Source organism: Austrofundulus limnaeus, unplaced genomic scaffold (genome assembly GCF_001266775.1).
Source record: "Austrofundulus limnaeus strain Quisiro unplaced genomic scaffold, Austrofundulus_limnaeus-1.0 Scaffold8, whole genome shotgun sequence".
Lineage (NCBI taxonomy): Eukaryota > Metazoa > Chordata > Actinopteri > Cyprinodontiformes > Rivulidae > Austrofundulus > Austrofundulus limnaeus.
In genome coordinates this window covers 1,394,923-1,414,984 of record NW_013952410.1, presented here as the reverse complement: position 1 = coordinate 1,414,984, position 20,062 = coordinate 1,394,923, and the positions used below count along the sequence as shown (strand labels likewise).

General features: G+C 37.7%; 2 protein-coding genes across 2 annotated transcripts in view; one reads left to right on the top strand and one right to left on the bottom strand.

The window, feature by feature from the left end:
- Nucleotides 1–20,062, bottom strand: part of psmd1 (proteasome 26S subunit, non-ATPase 1) — a 36,820-nt gene that overhangs the window by 14,605 nt on the left and 2,153 nt on the right. Inside the window, exons 4-19 of the mRNA XM_013999765.1 lie at nucleotides 19,860–20,029; nucleotides 19,519–19,727; nucleotides 19,131–19,274; nucleotides 18,411–18,637; nucleotides 18,040–18,100; nucleotides 17,814–17,942; nucleotides 17,590–17,678; nucleotides 17,400–17,478; nucleotides 17,135–17,308; nucleotides 16,907–17,018; nucleotides 16,581–16,777; nucleotides 16,120–16,215; nucleotides 15,542–15,606; nucleotides 5,380–5,494; nucleotides 2,660–2,776; nucleotides 1,768–1,870 (exon numbers count right to left, since the gene is read on the bottom strand). Of these exons, the coding sequence (XP_013855219.1) occupies nucleotides 1,768–1,870; nucleotides 2,660–2,776; nucleotides 5,380–5,494; nucleotides 15,542–15,606; nucleotides 16,120–16,215; nucleotides 16,581–16,777; nucleotides 16,907–17,018; nucleotides 17,135–17,308; nucleotides 17,400–17,478; nucleotides 17,590–17,678; nucleotides 17,814–17,942; nucleotides 18,040–18,100; nucleotides 18,411–18,637; nucleotides 19,131–19,274; nucleotides 19,519–19,727; nucleotides 19,860–20,029 (2,087 nt within the window). The remainder of the gene's footprint in view (nucleotides 1–1,767; nucleotides 1,871–2,659; nucleotides 2,777–5,379; nucleotides 5,495–15,541; nucleotides 15,607–16,119; nucleotides 16,216–16,580; nucleotides 16,778–16,906; nucleotides 17,019–17,134; nucleotides 17,309–17,399; nucleotides 17,479–17,589; nucleotides 17,679–17,813; nucleotides 17,943–18,039; nucleotides 18,101–18,410; nucleotides 18,638–19,130; nucleotides 19,275–19,518; nucleotides 19,728–19,859; nucleotides 20,030–20,062) is intronic.
- htr2b (5-hydroxytryptamine (serotonin) receptor 2B, G protein-coupled) lies at nucleotides 6,682–13,155 on the top strand. Its single transcript, XM_013999778.1, has 5 exons — nucleotides 6,682–7,991; nucleotides 8,472–8,508; nucleotides 8,609–9,036; nucleotides 11,540–11,740; nucleotides 11,814–13,155. The coding sequence occupies exons 3-5, from the start codon at nucleotides 8,793–8,795 to the stop codon at nucleotides 12,767–12,769; spliced, it is 1,401 nt and encodes a 466-aa protein (XP_013855232.1). The 5' UTR covers nucleotides 6,682–7,991; nucleotides 8,472–8,508; nucleotides 8,609–8,792; the 3' UTR covers nucleotides 12,770–13,155.

The following is a 20,062-nucleotide window of genomic DNA, read 5'->3' as shown; positions in this document are numbered from 1 at the left end:
GGCGGCTTCTGCAGCACCGCATGCACGGAAAACGCTCTGTCCGCCTTCCTTGCGCGCCGCTCATAACGCGCGTGACGCGACGCACAACCCCTTGAGGCGCGTTCGCCATAGACTTTGCATGTAAACTGGCAGCTCCTGCCGCTCAAAACGCTCTCGGTGTGAACGAGCCATAAACTGGCAGCTCCTGCCGCTCAAAACGCTCTCGGTGTGAACGAGCCTTAAAGATTTCAACAATTTTGCTTTTATTTCCAGGTTTGGAGTTAAACTGTTATCAACTAGATGCTTTATTGGTTCAGTTTCCTCAAAGTGGGCAGAACTGTGTGGATTATTGTCACTTAATTTCTCCACTGCTTTCAAACAATTTAGCTAAAGTTGCCAAGCTTCAGGAAATGGAATATGATGCCTGAATTAGAGAGAACCTGGCAGATGGAGGACCACTGTTAGCAAGACTAAGAGTTGCTTTAATGTACAGTTGGGAGCACTGCAGGGGAGGGAGTGCCTACAGATTTTATTCTCACAGTACATCTTAGACCAGGGCTATTCAACGGGCGGCCTCCGTCTGGACCACCAATGAGGCCCTTTCCCTGAATTTTGCCATCCACAGGAACACTCAGATGACTCTACAGTTGTGGGTCAGTGATGAACAGGAAACGATGTTGAAGTGCTACAACGCTTCAGCTTTAATTTGTGTAAGTTGAGTTGCCACCATGAGTAGATGGGGGCGGGGTGAGCTAACTACAGTATTTACTAGGGGTGCAACAATACATGTACCTGTATCGAACCGTATTGAATAGTGCTTTAGGTTCAATACACACTTGTATCGAACAATACAGATTTTTAAAATTTACTTTATCAACTTGTCTTCTGAAGATGCTCTGTGTTGAAGGATCAGTTTATCTGTGTTCGACTACTCCACCTAGGCTGTATTTTTGAGCGCAGGTCCACTGAGAAACTTGCTGTTTCAGCAATATTTACTTTAAAAAATGTACTTTTGAGGTTAAACAAATGTTCATAATTAATTTAAATAAATTACAAGTTAAAAGGGGCATGAAAATTTCTCTTTTTTGTATCAAAAAAATATCGAACCTTGAGACTAAAGTATCGAACCGAACCGAATCGTGAATTTTCTGTATCGTTGCACCCCTAGTATTTACACACAAAAAGTTTGCTACCTCCAGCAGTGGAGGTAATACCTCCACCTCAGTAAGCAACACCTGATTGTGTATTTGTATGAACACTGGTTTATTTCAGTCATGGGACACAAGTTCGGTGATGGACAACAGGTTCATACATACTTACTGCATACAGTAAGGGTTTGAGCTTACATGTGAAAGTACTGTGTGTGTGAGGGAGTGTAGCTTTCAGCTCCCTGGGACCTCACACAAACACACACTTACACAGCCTGCTTACTTGTATCCACAAACACCGAGACAATGAGACAAACAGTAATCACCAGGTGGAGGAGAGCAGGGCGCAGCTGAGGTAGGACCACCTAATGCACCTTAGCAAGATCTCTTCCAGAGACAGAATACACGGGTGGTCAGCCTGAGAGCTACTCTCTGTTTGTACAAGGCACACACATACGCACAAAAACCACAAACCCAGAGAACAATTGGGGCAGTTTGCTCYTTATGTCTTGTAATTAAGAAACCTGGATCTTTTTGTTCCCCACCGAGGGGCGAGCCTATATGGGGCATGCACCACCACACACCCAGTTAATGTCTCCCTCAGTGACAGACAGGGGTAAACCTCTGTTTGGAGACTGACCTGCATCGAGGATTCCCTGGGCCAGGATGGCGCCGAACTTGGCCATGACGTCATCGTGCTTGTCGTTGATCACTTTTGCGTAGAGCTGTCTGAACTGGTTCACCTAAAAATAACGAAAATGTTTAATTAAAGAGAAAAATAATAAATTGACTCTGCAGAAATATATTTTATTGTCTTCAGTGAACTCTTGTGTCACTGATCAACTCATTTAGAGGCTGTCTCTTTAAATCCAAACAAGGTGCTTCTCTTTGTCCCCTTTAATCAATTGGACTAKTGAGCAACATAAAACTATAAGCCTGACACTGACGTCTATTTGCTGAAGAATTGTTAAATCACAAAGGCTGGAGACAAGAAGTCATGAATGCAATACAATGTGTATTAGTTTTTTTTTAAAGTACCTCTTATACAATCCTGCATACCAAACAAAGCTTTAAAAACTGATGGTGTGCAGATGAGGAGTTTCTGAAAATACGTCTCAGATTTCATAATCGCTYATTCCAAAGAATGACGTGCTTTACGGGTGAATGTGTGCAGTGATGTTGGGACTCGTCGCTCTGCAAGTCTTCCATGACCCAAACAAGTCGTTTTCTGTCTACACAATGATGAAGCTTTTTGCTTTCAGCGAAGTCTTCCTCTTTCCTTCCCCTTTCATAGCTTACTCAATAAAAGACTGCAGTCTTAGTGGCGTTAGGGATCATTTTAAAAAAWTCAGTGAAGCATGTTGTTATTTTACAGAAACAGAAAACAGGATAGCATTGCTTTGTCCTCTACACTTTTGTTTTTTCGAGACTGGCTCACATTCCTCTGCTGCTTTATAGAAGTACTTAAAKAGTCTGGATAATCTGTGTGATCCAGGTGACAGACTATAAAGCCAGTTTTACTTTAGACTTACTTTAGGACAGGTAACTTCAGTCTGCTGGATCATAATGAGGGCAGAGGCAATGAGGGCGCCTTGTCTCACGTAATTCACCGGATCATTGGTCATGGGCTCRAGCAGATTGATTGCCTCCTACAGAAGGAGAAAGAGCAGAAAATTGTCATAAAATAATATCAGAGTTCCTACAGTTTAAGGCAAATAAAATTTAAGACTTTTAAGTCCTCTTTAATGCCACTTGAGATTAAATTCAAGACCAATTTCACAATAAACACAAACAGTTAAACAGTAACAATTTTAGTCAAATGTTTATTTTAACACAAAACAACAAGCTGCAAGGGGCATTCTGTAAATTACTTAAAAATAAATAAATATGACCAATTCTTTTAATATTTCAGAGGAATTACAATCGTCCTACTTACAATGTGTTCACATTTTTAAGACTTCTGAAAGATTAATTTAAGACTTTTTAAGGCTAATTAAGGCCTTATTTTTGGACTGACAAAATCAATGCCTTTTAAGACTTTAAGGATCTGCAGGAACCCTGAATATTTTCTATAAGACCTTCAAACATTTATGGAGATCATAGATCTACAGTCAAATATTTGGCCAATTTATAACCAGGAAGCTGATTGAATTAAAATATTTTGTCATGAAAAACAAAACTGTTCGAGGTAAAATAAAATTTAATTTCATTGTTGTGGAAAAAAATAAAATAAAATTCTAGGATTACTTGGATTGGATTTCCACAGCAGCAATACAAAAACTACATTAAATACGTTTTTTTAACTTGAAGTGGAAAGCTACATTTTCATCTGTGACAAAGTGAAACAGCTACTAAACTATAATTTTACTGTAAATATTTCAAAATTCTCCTCTGCCGAACAAACCAATCGCTGCAACAGTGGCACTTCTGTTTAGTTAAATACAGGAAAAATGATTATCAACAGAGGCAAACAGACCACGCAAATTAATGACATTAGTGTCAGCCATATCTGGTCGCTCTGGACGACGGAGTTAACAATTACTCATCTCCCAGGAGTGTTGTGAAAAGAGCGAAAGAGAAATCGTCTGTTTCTTTTTTATTTCTCTGCTCTCATCTGTTCTGCAGAAAGTCCATCATTGTAACTTTTATTTCGCCTGAATAGTTTATGGCTGTAACTCAACTCCAGCAGGCTCAGATAGAGGCGTCAGCCTCGCCGAGCAAAGAAAATAAACCAAGATGATGAAGGTGGAGGTAAAATAAACCGCTTCGTCTGTGTCCGCAGCTCGACTGCCTCAGACAGCCAGGATCTGGGAGAATAAGTTTGAGTGTAAAGTCACCACTGATCTACATCCTGTAGGGGGGCTAATTGAAAGTATTTACTGACAGACTCAACCAGCACAACAGGTTCAGATCCAGTTAATCCATGTACATTAAAAAAACTCTGGTTTTGAGCAGGCTCCAGTCTTACAATGATTTGGAAATTATATTCAATTKAAGATTTAAAAGAAGTGGCTTGATCCTCATGTAAATAAATGAAACGAAGCAAGGCTTTTTAAAATCCAGAATATACATTTTTACACATCTATAAAAACAGAATCACAGAACACAAAAAAAGCTTCGAGTCAGTTTAGCCTTCAGATTATTGGTGAACATCCTTTCTATCCTACTTTCTAGAAATGTTAATAAACTGACCACACTGGCAGAAAATAAGTGTTTGTTTCTGCAACATTTTTTCTTAAAGAGGTATAAACACACTAAGGTGTTGCAAAGAAATGTGCTCCTTTTAAAATGGCGACTCAYTTTTTTTGCCACATCATCAGTCTCACTTAACTCAAATGTCCTTGAGGTAMTACACTGGAATACACACAAAAAACTATTATGTGCAAAATTGGAGCAGTTCTGGTGTAAATTATTCAGCTTGGTGCTCATAAGCCTGAGGTCCAATGAGCCATAACCCTGTAGTGGCTGCACACCTCAGACTGCCCTGCCTACAAACTGGCAAAACCTCCAACATCTGCCTCCTTCACTCTCCTTCGWGGCTTTTTATTAAACTCAAACACAAGGACGGAGTAAAGCTTAGTCACCGAGTGCCAACTTGGATCATTTAATCAGCTAAWCTGCAATGAACTTTTCACATTTCAGTTCCTTCAGTGCCGACTATTAATAGCAATTACAGCAAATCCCAATGGATTAGAAGCAAAATAGTCTATACGATAATCTTATTCCATGCTCTGGAGACAATTACTTGTTTCCCATGAGCRCTGTGAAAGGCGTGAAAGAGAAAGWATGTTCTGGAGTCAGATTATTTTATTTACTGAACACAGTGATCAAGAAGTATAAAGTATAAGACACCACGTTAGGCTAGTTTATTKAACTTCTGCTTRTACATTGATAACAGAAAGCAAGTCCGTCCCCTTCTATCATAACGAACACAAATGAACCAGTAAATAGSTGCTTGAAGGAGGAGCATTCATTTAGCTTATGTTATCTTATCATCAGTGACGCACATCTTGTTCCGAGGGGAAAAGGCAGCACACAGGATAAACGAGGAACACTAAGCCAATGTTGAATTTCTGATTGAAAAGGTGTTTATAASAAGCTTTTATAGTAGACTCCAAAAAAGTATATACTACGAGCCAAGCTACAATCTGTCACCCATTTTTTTAATTTATGAGCAGCGCACAGAAAAGGTCAAAGATAAAGACAGAAGACTGCTCAGAATTGAAGAAACATTTAGAGGGGAGGATCTCACCTTGTTGCCTGTCCCTGCACAACAGATGCCCAGAGCCATGGCGGCCCCGCAGCGTACATGAGGGTTGTAGCTCTCTGACAGAAGTGACACAACACTGGGACACTGCTCTGGAGTCCTGCCGACACCAAGAAAACATGGAGGAAGACGCGTTACTGACAGCGCCAGAAAAAAACTTGGGCAAAAAGGGGTGATGATGTAATGATAAATAGAAGTTATCACAATCAGCAAAAAACCAACAAACAAAAACAGTAAACTAATCTACTTGTGTAAGAACTTTATTATGGGGGAAAAAATACATGTTGGAAGATGAATAATTTGTTTATAAATATGCTTTCTTGTGAAAGACGATAACACCAGAACTGCCTGGACCTGTTAGATGAGCTGATTGCAAAAATAATTCAATGACTTGAACTGAATTTAAAAAATAAATAAAATAAAAGGTTTCCTTAAAAATAAACTGATTGTAAGTCAGTTTTTAGTTTTCAGCAACTAAAATAAAAGCCAAGTCTTTATATTACTGTAACTAATAAAATAGATAACTATTCCAATAGTCAGTTCATTGTTAGAATGCTAAATCTAAACAAAATGAATGGTTTGTGGGTTTATTGTTTTTAGTTATGTACATCAATAAGGAGGCATATTTTAAAGAAGTAATCGTCACTGGCCTGTTTGGGAAGTAGTGGCCTATTTGGACAATTTCATATGAAAAAAACAAAAACAAAAACAAAAAAACAAAAACAAACAAACAAACAAAAAACAATGAGATTAAGGTGGCTTTAAATGTCTCCCACATATACGTAGTTTAGACATTGCAAACCACTGATACCTATCAATTTGTACTAGGCTAATGACCAACTTGCAAAGACCTTGCACATAATTTGGTAGTTTTGTTAGTGAGTTACCACAAGTTGTAGCTTTTAACACTAAAATTTAAGGTAATCTTAWGAAGTATCCATCAAGCAAAATGGTTCAGATTATTCAGCTTCAAAACAAAAATGCAGGCTCTCAAAATAAATTAAACCAAAGGAATATTTTGAAGACAGACATCTTCAAAACCTACCAAAATAAAAGTACTTGTTATTGTGAAGCAAATATGTTTATTTTCATCCTAAATTAAAATTTGCATTGATGGTCTAAAACTCTAAAATGCAGTGAAACGGGGAGACAAGTTAAATTTATAAATTTCAGAGGGCTTCTACCAGTATATTAAATTTCCAGTATGATTACATAAATATACAATATTTGTGTGTAAAAAAAGCTACCAATTTATTTTCATTTCAAAGACTTCTGAGACCCCAGAAAAGCAACACGTCTGTTTAAAAGACTATAAAGTAGATGCAGACGTTACAGAAACGTTTTGCCTCATGACAAATTACAGTGAAYGCTGAATTTACCCAAACTGTAAGAGGAAATCACATTAGCTTGCTTTGTGTCTGTTARAAGCACTCATCTAAATAAATAACGAAAGCACCTGGACAATGTTCATATTAGACGGCAAAGACGACAGAGCTTTAGGCAATGTTAGGTCACTGAACAACAGATTTAAAAATTTAATAAGCACAAAAAGTCTCATACTATGAACTATCATATTTTCCACAGGTAGATATTAAAATACTTTCTTGTGCAAAGGAAATGTACACAGTTTAGAAGGACCTATTCACATACTGTTAATATTAACTATGATATAAATAATGATGTTAAAGGGTAAGGAAATACAATGGTAAACTCACAACTCTGTCTTAATTGTAGAGAATACTTTGCAGATTAAAGCATATAAATGTTTTTTTTCATAGTTAATATTCTTTCAATTCAACTGAAATGTAAAAACAAAAACAGTTTTTTTCACATCTAAGGATATTAAACCAGTTCTGAGATTAAAGATGCAAAAACAGTGTTAAAAAATGACAAAGGTGGATTTAAAGGGAACAAATGATGTTGGTACATCAAAGTGTATAAGTGACTGTGTGATTTTATAAGCCCACTGAGCCCAAAAGGAACAAACTGTGCAGTAAAACCTCCCCAGAAACCACTACTGCCTCCCCGGTCACTGCTCGTTTCGAATGAGGGAGAGAACAGAGAATGGCAAATATAAACAGTGGGATGACTGTGTTGAGAGAAATTACCTCCCCAAACCACTGGCATGCGTCCAGCGAGAAAACGTTCATCTGTTTTGTATAGAAGCCGACTCGCAACACAAAGAGGAGGGAGGGGAGGGGGGAAGGTGAAAAGTGAGACGGGGAAAGAGACGGGAGAGGAGTGTGAYGCTTTCAGGCTCTGAAAAAGAGCRGYCYAGAAGGAGGGAACAAGGGGCCACAACATCTGAAAGTTTTAAACCTGTGATCGTTTTAGGTGATGCAAAGCAAGACATGTGGAAGAAGTCCACATCATGGATTGCTTCAGCCTGAGACAGATTTAGCGCTCGCAGAAAGACATTCTGTTACATTCTTATGTGAGAAACGTCACACGACAAGGACTCTACCTACAAAAAGAAGAGCACGGGGTGCTGGACTGCACCGCTTCCTAACCAACCTTTCAGGACTAAGACCATTGAGGAGCTACACGAGAGTTTAAAATCAATGCAGCTTTTCTCACACTACTCTGAGAAAATAAAGGTAAGAAATTAACACCAACTCTCAGAAATATTTTGTAAATCCAGGTGAAATTTCTAGTTAATTTAGTTACATTTATGTATTCTGTACTTTAGTACAATTTTGTTATAAACAACATCAACTACATAATGTGAGCCAAACATGACAAACCAACAAGAAAATATTCTAATGGGTCATTTATAATTAAAAACTCCTCATTTTGAACTTTCTACTTTCATTTTCTACTCATAAAAGGCAAATAAATTTACTATTAAAATGGATGTCAGCACACACACACACACACACACACACACACACACACACACACACACACACACACACACACACNCACACACACACACACACACACACACACACACACACACACACACACACACAAAACAACAACTTGTAATAATGATGAATGTCCTCTTATCATTTAGACAAATTAAAGAATGTAGATATGGGCAGAATAACCTGTAAACAGACCTTTTTATTTTGTAGATGTTGATCTGCGTGGGAAAGTGAGGAACCCTGTGTGGTGGGATTATTTTACCATTGGAGTTTATTACATTGGACCTGCATATTTGTATTCCCTTCAAGCATCGACGTTTTAAACTGGCCGTTTGTAAACTTTTCAGTTTATACTTCGTGCAAGAAATGATGCGTCTTGTGCACCAGCCTTGAGTGGTCCCACCATAACCTACGCCWTTGCTCGTGGGACCCAGTGACCATGCTGACCGAGGGACCAAAACCAGGAAGATCAGAGCCACCACCCACGCTCAGGCCCACTGGGATCCCAGTAGCAACGCGACTCCGCCAACCATGGCACAACTCGGGAACGATTCGCATCTAAACACAGCGCCTGAGATTCAACTGAAATGGGCCGCCTTGCTCATTGTCATGGTCATAATCCCAACTATTGGAGGAAATATCCTGGTTATTCTGGCTGTGTCGCTTGAAAGAAAGTTGCAAAATGCCACCAACTACTTCCTGATGTCTCTCGCTGTGGCAGATCTGCTGGTGGGACTTCTAGTGATGCCCATTGCACTCATCACTGTTTTATACAGTAAGTACAGCAAGAAGGGCTGGTTTTCATTTCACAAAATCAGGACTGTTTGCTTGATGTGATCTTGATTAAATCGAACTATCTAAATTAGATGAGATGACTATTAATTTATAAAATTGAGGTAAACACTCAGGAATTACTAAACAAAATCATAACCACAAAAATCTGTCTTAAATGCTGAAACTGAAAGGGAAACTTGTCTCACTTTTGGCAGAGAAAAAAAAACTGTTCAAAATTACACAGTAAATCTTAAAAAGAGATTTCATTTTGAAAAGAAGCATAAAAAATGTTGTAATGTACTTATAATCCTTGTCACACTGTCCTAGATTAACTGTAACTAGAGACTAAGCAGTAAGGACGTTGCATCTTCTGGCACTGCTGAGGTAGCAGCTGCACATTCTGGACTAAGCAAATAGGCGACTATAACACATGAAAAGATAAGCAAACTTTTTGTTTAATTTAATTCCACTCATTGTGCCAACTAAATACAGCTGCACGAGAACAGATTTACACTTCTATTCCCCGTATTCTATAAAGTCCAGGGCGATTGTGAAGCCATTATTCTTCATTAATTCAATTGTGGGATAATGAGCCAGATTGTAATTACGTCTCTCACACAGACACACAGGAGTGAAGGTTACTGTTATACAAGGCTGCTTTTGTAGTCCTGCATCCTTTAGTCATCATGGTTTGCATAAGAACTGGATGTGCAAGGACACTGGTCCATCTTATTAAACAACAGCATCAATTTTTCAAAGACATAAAATAATCAAAAACCGCATCCATAATTTTCACATTTGGATGCAAAATTAATGAAACCAGGTATGTTGTTTTGATTAGTTTGTTATTTTTTAAATATTGGGTTAATAATTGAACTTTTCCTTTGGTTAAAACAAAATTTGTAGAGCTACCAAATAAACTCTCTTTATAAACTACACATGTATAAAACAGTGAGGTAAGTTAAATGAATTAAGTAGTTTCAGGTAAAAAGTGGGCAAGTCATTTTGATTTGACACATTGGAGGAGTGATGGATTCAGACTGAGTTAAACTTAATTTTCCTTCCTTTGTGTGCTTTATGACATAATATTATTGTCGTTGCTCTTGACATTAAAACAAATCACTCCCTCTGTATTACAGTAGAAAGAGGAAATCTCTTCACATTCCTATTATTTTTCTACAGACCTAAACAGATCACATCAGCCACCAATGAGAGAATAGACAAAGCACGCAGTACAGCAGTGAGGAGGAGGTCAAAAAGATATAAACACACACAAAAGATGAATACATGAGACTGGTGTAAAGCATAACAGAAATGAGTAATGACGACATGAACCCAGACAGTCATACATTCCCAATGCAACAAAACTACAAAGTAAGGAGAATCCCTTTCTATCAGCTGGCCTTGAAATAGTAGAACCACTGTTCAAATGGTGAAAATAAACTCAGATACTTGTGAGTATATAATTTAAATCCAGACTTACATTACTTTATGCTTACATTTAATATACTCATACATGAGGGCTTTGCTGTAATCACGTTAAGCTAGTAGGTCATTTCAAACACAAAGAAATCCTCAATCAGCTTTTGTTTTCCTAAACTTGAGCTTCGTTACTAACAGAAATCAAAACGAAAAGAACAAACTCTTTGTAATTCTTCAAGAACAACAAACTCAAGATAAATTACAGCCGAAAGCAGTGACCACAACTTTGTGAAACCAGAAACTGCTGGAAAATGTAAGAGGTCAATAAAACAAAAGACATCATAAGAGGAATGAAACAAGAACAAAAGCAGCTCCATTGTTTCTTAAATGATCTTTGAATTGTTGAATGCTTTTGTAAAACAGATTAAAATTATGCTGCAGTTTTACAGTTACAAAAAAATTATGTTGAAGTGTTCAACATAAAGTTTATTTTTTCCAGTTATATAAAATTATGGGATACATTTTTCTGCAGCCAGGTGGATCTCACAAGCTGCACCGTTGATGAGAAACCAAACGTTTCACAGAACAGGCACAGGTTTACTTGGCGCAGTATTTGTCAATGAAATCCTTCCAGATGAAATCGAACCAAAACTGTGACTCAAAATTTCCCTCTAGTGTGACAAGAAAATGGTGCAAGAAAAAGAGGCTTGGGCGGCATAATAAAAACATGTTAAGGGAAATATTTCCACCAACAGTCCTTTGCATTGTTAATGGACATGTAGACAAAAGCCAGAACAAAACTCTTGCCAGTTTTATGCCTGGAACTCAAAATAAACACTACTGTTGAGCAGACTCAGCCACAATCTACATAAAGAGCCATAAACAGTCAGTATACCCTTATGTTTCCAGTAAAGACATTCCTTACTGAAACTAATTTTTGGCATGACGGATACTTATGCCATTGTAGTATCTTTCCCGTTTATGTGTTAAGACATGGAAATAGGACAACCCTCAAACACAATGTCAACAAACATGTCAAGAGTTTATTTTTCTAATTAATTTCCTTCTCATCTCCTCTTTAGACTCTAGATGGCCACTTCCAGATTTCCTCTGCCCCATTTGGCTCTTCCTTGATGTGCTTTTTTCTACTGCATCCATCATGCATCTGTGTGCCATCTCTTTGGATCGCTATATTGCCATCAAAAAGCCAATTCAACACAGCCAGTACAAATCCAGAGCCAAGGCACTGATCAAGATCACACTGGTGTGGCTCATATCCATTGGTAAGCAACTCTTATTAATTTTATTTGTTTCTGGTTAAAACAGAAGTATTAATTGCTTTTGGCTTTTTTGCAGGCATCGCCATCCCAATTCCAATAAAGGGGCTTAAGAATCTTCACAATAACATCACCTTCAACAGCAACTACACGTGCCTGCTGAAACCAGAAACCTTCTCTGAGTTTATCATATTTGGATCCTTGACAGCGTTCTTCATCCCTTTGGCCATCATGATGATCATCTACCTGCTTACTGTGCAGGTGCTGCGCAAAAAAGTTTATTTGCTCAAGTCAAAGGTGACTCAGCGCTTTGGCTCCTCAACCATCTCCACAGTTTTTCAAAGGGAACAACAGGCTCTGACTTCCCCTCAAGCTGAGCAAATCAGCATGCTGGATATCAGACTCCCCAGGATGCAAGAAAAACCAAACATAGGCACAATGAATGCTCAGACGGACGATGAAATATCCTTTCGCAGAATGTCAACAATGGGCAAGAAGTCAATGCAGACTTTGAGCAACGAGCAGCGTGCTTCAAAGGTGCTGGGCATAGTCTTCCTCCTGTTTGTTGTCATGTGGTGCCCGTTTTTTATAACAAACATCACATCAGCACTGTGCTCAAGTTGTGACGGTGATGTAATCTCCCGCCTGATGGAGATCTTCGTATGGGTTGGTTACGTGTCATCAGGTATTAACCCTTTGGTCTACACTCTTTTCAACAAAATCTTCAGGGAAGCGTTCACGCGTTACATTACCTGCAATTACAAAAGCTGTGCAAGCAGCAGGCCTTCTCAACATCTGGGGACAACAACTACAGACTGGAGCCTTACAAGGATTTCATTCAAATCTTCCATGGCAGAGAACTCAAAACTGTTCATGAAGAGGGGGATGAAGAACGGCATCGGAGCAATGAGCTACCAAAGTCCACTAAGGTGCCAACAAACACCTTTACAGTCACCAAGTAGCCTTGTGTTAAACACAATACTTCTGACTGAAAATGAAGGTTTTAATCAAGACGAACATGTAAGCTGTGTATAGAGATACCAGAGAACTGAATCTATTTGAATACAGATTGTTTTGATGGCACATATTTTATATAAAAGACAAAGATTTGTCCCTAGTAAAGAGAGTAAAAYAAATGCTGATGAAGAGGGACATCCTCATGATTCGACATGTAAAATGCAAATAACACATCAAAACTGACAACTTTGTTGTTTGGTGATGTTAAACACAAAGCAAACTTGTTAATGCTAAATCATAGAATAACTTAAATASTAAATTACTGTCCTGGAGCACATAAAGAAAAATGTTGCTGCCTTACAAAATGACAATATTYTTAATAATGACGAGAATGTGAAATCTAAACATAACAGCATATACAAAGAGAGTTTAAGTTTTCAAATAAAACCCAAGTACTGATTGGATAAAAATGGTACCAGATCCATTTATGTTGTAACAAGAGAATGCGCTGAGTGTGTGACAATGTATTCTACAAAACTCTGGCTGCCAGACCTGACAACCTGGAAAATCTCRGAATGATGTATATAATATATTCCAGCGCTGATCTGTCCGACTTGGGCTGTTTAAAAATTGCTGTAAACCATCTCAAACCACATGCTTACTTTGAGAAATACAGCTGTACCTTTGAGAATCTCTTCTGCAAAAGACAAATGCACTTATGAAATGAAACTAATTTCTTTTGCTGAAACTTTGATAAGCACTTGTATGTGTATGACAACCAGCTGTTTTGACATGTCAAAAAGATGTCAGAATAAAAAACTGTACATACAAAAGAAAAAAAAGAAAGAAACATAGATTTGCTTAATAAAATATTTTCTGTTTTGCCAACCAGAGAAACGATTTCTAACCATTTCTCTTCATTCAGTTTGAATGTCCACCATTACGTTTCTATCATTTAGAAACCAAAATTGGTTAAAGCAGAACAGGGCAACAAAAATTTGAATCATCATTAAAACACCTACCGGTACAAACTTTTACGAGGTTTTCAAATAAAGACCAATAAATATTATTCATCTGTACAGATTAAACAAACTGCAATGTCATTGAAATTATTAGATCTTGGCATTTTAGGTGAACAATCAAAGTAAACAAATTAAAGTTTGCACTTAATTTAAATCAGCCTAATTAAATATGAATCAATTAACATTATAAAGTTTGATAAGCAAAGCTCAAGTGTTTAACTGGTGTTATTTTAACTGAGATAAAACTACGTCTTATTAAACTGTTGATTTATAATAAAATTAAAGACCAAGCATTCGAGGCCGAATGCAGATCACCTGCCAGTTTGACTGGGTTGAACTCAGCCATCTTGGATTTGAATGACTCCCACTTTTCATGAGATATGGTAAGAACAGACACACACACACACACACACACACACACACACACGCACGCAGGCACACGATTACAGTATCGCCCACCATTTCATCGGTGATTAATAGAAGCATAGGAGATTCTAATTAGTAATTTTTCTACTTGTGCACGTGAACATCTTTGAGTCATTGCTGTTCAACATGGGGCATATCAATGTAACGCTGTGTTTCACAAATCTTTAAACAGAGAAGATTTATGTAGGATTTTTCTAGCTGCAAACTGATCGCATAAACCATCACAGCTTTTCACTCTAGCTTTAAAAGTCATTTAAACGATGCTAGAATCTGAGTTTGTTTCAATGATAATCTCTTTGAATAGGTGAATAAAAAAGACAGGTGCTTAGCTTTTTCCAGTTGAGCAGATTTTTTTCCATACAGAAGAAATTAGTTGAAAATAGCATTTAATTACAACCTTAAATTCGAACTAAACCTGGGAAAAAATTCACAACACAAACAACTCTGTTTTCTTGTTTTAAAAATGTCATTAATCTGCGTTGTGCACAGAATGTAAGATGATGTTCACATAACATCGGTTAATTTACCTGCATAATCAGAAACAAATGACCTATAAAACTTCAGCACATTTGATCCTACTATTGGAATGCGAGTGTAATTCACATTTTATTTCCATTTTCCAGCAGTAGAACATATTTCTAACAATGAAAGGAGTTTTGTAGCAGGGGTAGAGCCTAAAATCAATATCACGATATATTGACCACTTCAGCTCAATAACGATAAATGCACGATAAAACTTACTACCACCCTCCACCACACACAAGTACACGGTATAGTATAGTAATAACACTATACACTGTGTCAATGTTCTTAGTCAAAGTACACAGTTTAGATTTTGAACAGCTTTTCTGTAGTTTATATTTGTCATTTTAGTGTTTTTAATATATTTAATAAAAAACATTTTTGGCAAAACTTGAGTCAGATATAGTCATACAAATATTTAACCATCTCCATAACTTTTCAGTGCAAACAAACACATTATGTATTATAATTTTATATTAAAAAATATACCAAATATATCTTTTGTACTGCACAAAATAACTTACATACATTTTTTATTTGTTATACTGACTGATTTCCCTATTAAAATAACTTTCTTTCAGAAAGATTATATTATTTAGAGAGCTCTTGTAATCATTTAATTCTATTATTATAATACCGAAAATACCTACATGGGCAAAAAGACGTCGGTTATTGTCATAAATGTTTGTGTCGGTAATTTTTCTGTTTATTGCCCAAGCCTAAGCAGGGGTTAGTTTTTTTTTTGTTTTGTTTTTTTGTCTTAATGTGAAAATATAGTTGCAGGTTAAAAAAAGAACAGAATACAGAAAGCTCTTGAGGCTCCAAACCAAGATGAATGTAAAACCCATGGTGTCCACAGGGATTAAAATTTGGGTCTTACCTGAACAAGATGAAGCCAATAGACTCGACAGCAGCTCTTCTGACGTCATCATTCACATCACTCACCTTAAGACAAGCAGAAAGCTCACATAAGTTAAACGAACACTTCAACTTAAATTAATCTTAATGATGATGAGTAAAMGTAGTTCCACTTTCACATTTAACTAAATTTAGTTAGGACACAGTGACACCTATGGGACAAAGTAATAACTGCAACATGAAAACATGGCTGCAAATGCATGTACACTTTTCTTGCTCTTATAAAAGATAAGAATGGATGACAACTCTTACTTCATAACTTAGGTGCAATCTTTGGCTCAAATCAACACCTCAGCCTTAATAACTATTTAGATTTGGGTTTTTGCTAAATAAAAATGGGCAATTTTGAAGTGATTTGTATTTCTTAAACATGAGCAACAGAAATAAATATTTTCAGATACATTATATGGCAATAATTGTAAAATGAGCAACACTTCTGTGGTACAAGATCTTAGAATCTGCGTTACTGTTGGGGTGATAAATCTACAATCCTTCTCAACAGAAAGTGAAGAAAAAAATAAAGAAATAAAAAACACTCACAGCGACGTGCAGCAGGCGTCGGATGGCCTTGTTGTTTCCAGAGCCGCAGTAGGCCATTCCCACAGTGTACATACCAGATCGCCGCAAGATGGGGTCCTATCGTTGACGATAAAAGAAAGCAGAGCTTTGAGGCTTTGTGTGTATTTTTGTGGATGCACAACTATGGTTTGATTCATTTCCCCATTTAGACTGAACCCTGGGTACACGGCACAAAGAAACAGCCAATATATGTGAGATAAAATAAACAGCTTCCTACAGGGTTCAGAGAGTGCACAATACATGAACCCAGTGTGTAGCAATCCTAATAAAGAACAATGGTCTCAAAGATCCTTTAAATATCCTGAGTATTGTTTCATGTTTGTTTTGTGTTATATGTGTAGGTTGCTCCTATTGTTTTTTAGAACAAAGCAACTCCTTCCTGGTGTCGTATAAACTTTGCTTTCAGTACTTCTCAGACATACCTTGTCCCTGCAGAGGCTTTCAATGAGGGCATCAGCTTCCTCCATGCGTCCATACATGACCAGGGCGATTCCCACTGCCAGCCCACGTAAGATCTTCTCATGCTGCGTCTCCTGAGCGTAGCCCACCATGTCCTCGATCGCTTGGGCCGACTTGGAGCCGAGCATGACCAGACCAAGAGCCAAACCTGCAGCTTCACCTGAGAGGTCACATTGAAGAATTAGAGACATACAAATACAAAGAGTTTTCATTTGGGGAATATTTTTCTTTTGTAGGCCGAGCAGTAAATACGAAGTTTAGTCTAATGATCGTTTTGCCAGGAGCCTACCAGTGACGGCATCATCTTGGTAAAGATTTGACTTGAGCAGGTCATAAACATCTTGTCTGGCTGTGCCTAGTGCGGCTAAACCCAGACCCAGACCACCACCGTGACGAACAATCTGTGAAACAAAAAGAAAATTTAAAATGTTATCTGACATAGCTTTCCTGAGGCTAAATAAAACATTACACTGGCTGACGTGAAATCCTTAAGCAGACATTACAAAAAACAACATACATCATTGCTGGCATTCTTAAGCTGACCGAGCAGGTAATCAATGATGTCTCCACCATGATTGGCATGAATAAGTCCCAGAGCGTACAGGCCTCCTCCCTCCTGGTAGGCAGAGCCAGGTGACGTGTCTTTGGGTAGGTAGGTGGCCATTAACTGGAGCGCCTCTTTCTCATGACCCTGAAATAAACGCAAAACTCACTTTCAAATTAAATCAGTTTTCCTTCTATGAAGTTTATTTTGTATTTAGGATTATAACGGCATAATTTACCCTGTGGATGACACCCAGGCTCGCTGTAGCTGTGAATTTTGCCCAGTTGGTGGCTCTTGCTAGCCATTCTAAATTTTCTCTACAAGAACAAATAAAAACTGGTTCAAATCTCTTTGAAATGTAGATTTCTTTGTCACTGCACCATTTAGGCATAGTTTAAAAATAATAATAATTTTGTCTACATTATTACCTGAGGAACTGGTCACTTGTGGTTCCTGTGTGCATAAAAGAGTTGGCTATAACCGTGGCTGTGTGACACACCGAGTTTCGTACTGCATCCTGGAGTAACAGACGAAGAAGAGGAGCGAGCTCACCAAACACGAGTCAACTTTGAATAACCTGCAGATTATCTGGAATGTGAACAAATGTTACTGTTCTCTAATTAATCCATCTAACCAATGTCCTATATTTTACCTTTGTGTTTTTCAGAATCATTAGATCTGTGTTGTTGTTTCGGATTAGAAACTGCAGGTGCAGCTCWATGGCCATCTCCCCACTGAGGATTTTGATCATCTTGGCGTTCTGGTCTTTGGGCTCATCTTTCTACAAAACGTTATGGAAGCAAAGACAAAAAACAAATAATGCTTTAGACACAGAAAGTCAGTGCAAACACCAACGATCTATAATCCAAATTACTTACTGCTTCTGCTGACTTTCCAGCTGGTGAGCTGCCAGCCTTCTCATCCGTCTCCATTGCATCACTGAAACGRCCCCAAAAAACAAGCTTTTGAGTTAATAATAGCCTCAGATTTAAAAACAGAAAGAACATTAAACTTTTATGCACTCCTAAAGTACACAACAAAATGTATTTAATGGCTAAAAAAGTGGATTTTTCATATGTCCCCTTTAATGGTGACTGTTTCATAGACATTTAAAACGGTAAATAAATAAATAAATAAATAAATAAATAAATAAAAATAAATTAATTAAATTGGCCTAATTTGGAAAAACAAAATACAATAAAAGCAAAACAACACCCTTGCAAATGTAACAGTATTTTCCACTGCTCACCCGTCTTTGTCTGCTGCAGGAACAGTGCCTGTATTTGTGGACCCAGGCACAGCGGGGATGGGTGTTCCGACGGTGTGCAAGTTCTGAATGACAGACGACAGGAACTGCTGGCTGGCACTTTCATAGAGGTCAAAGCAGATCTGGTAGGCCATTAGCAGGTTGTCCTCCTTTACCAGCTTCTCCAAGATGTCACTCACAGCCTGTGGGTCGTCTAGGAATATCAGACACTAAAGTGGAGAAAAAAACAAATAAAATAATCAGACGTATTTTGGGCTCTGACAGTTTTAGAGAATCAAAGTCTTAAAACTCAGGCAATACACATAATCAGTACTCGTATTACATAACAAACTTGCTTTTATTTCTCTTTATTGTTTATTTGCATGGGGACAAGTGTCACGTATAACAAATACTTAACTCTAACATTTACAGCCTTAGCTAATTTGCAATGCACGTCCCCAGATGGGTTTTTAATATAAAATTGTGATTGTCTGAAGTAGCTTGACTGAACTTTTACAACTTGCATTCAAAATAAAATTTCCCCACCCCAATAAAAAATTATTTTTTGGATAATTTTTTCAATTAAAGAAGGTTAAAAATACTAACTCATGCTAAATTGTAGTCTTTTAAATCCAATCTATGGCAGAAATGTAACTTGAAATAATGGGATTATTATCAATAAGCTGATTTAAAATGAATAAATAAATGAAATCCAGTGGTTACCTGGCAGACATTGATGAAATCAGGCTTCTCTAAGTTCATGTACAGTTTGACCAGAACTCGCAGAACATCATTACGAAACTTCTTGTTCTGCATGAGGGACATGCAAACCTTCAGGCTGTAGGCAAGGAGGCCACTCACGTCATTCTGACACGGAGAAGAAAAAAACGCAATAAAAATTAAAAATATGCACCATTAAAATATACTTTTTAAAATAAATCAAAATTGAAGTTGGTATCAACCAGGTAAATCTGTTTGACATTTCATCAAGTTTATTTAAACAAATGTGTTTTGTCATTTGAGGCATGCATGATCATAGTATTTAAAACCCATAATTAATATGTAAACTAATCTTTGTCAGGCAAAGCAGTGAACGATGGAAGATGCTGACCGATTCAAGGATGGTCTTTTCAAACATGTCGAGACGCCTGGTCTCCAAGGCGATGCCGATGGCCTGCTTGTACTTGTGATCATCCAGGCAACGCAGGAACATTTTGTTGACAATGCCCTCCAGGCGTGGGTCGATGCTCTTTTTCTCTTCATCCTCAGACAGCTCAGCGTTTTCCACCCGCAGCTTGGTGTAGTGGTCGATGCATTTGGCTGTAGTGGACATAAAAGAGAATACAAGTCGTGAATCTACAGTGTCAAAGTGTAAATACCCATTCCCAACAGAAAGCCACTGTGAATAAACTAAAATACAAGAAACAAAAGTAATCCTATTTCATCACTCACCAATGATGGTCTCCACATATTCTGAGTCATCTGTGACACTAAAAAGATCCCCAGCACCAAGTGCGTAATTTAAAGATTCTTCAAATGCTCCAAGGTGGTAGAAAACCTTAGAGGCCACCAGGGCAGCGAACTGTCTGCTCCGAAAAGATTCATCCTCATACAGGACCTCACTGTAAATTGGAAAGAGCTAGTTACACATGACT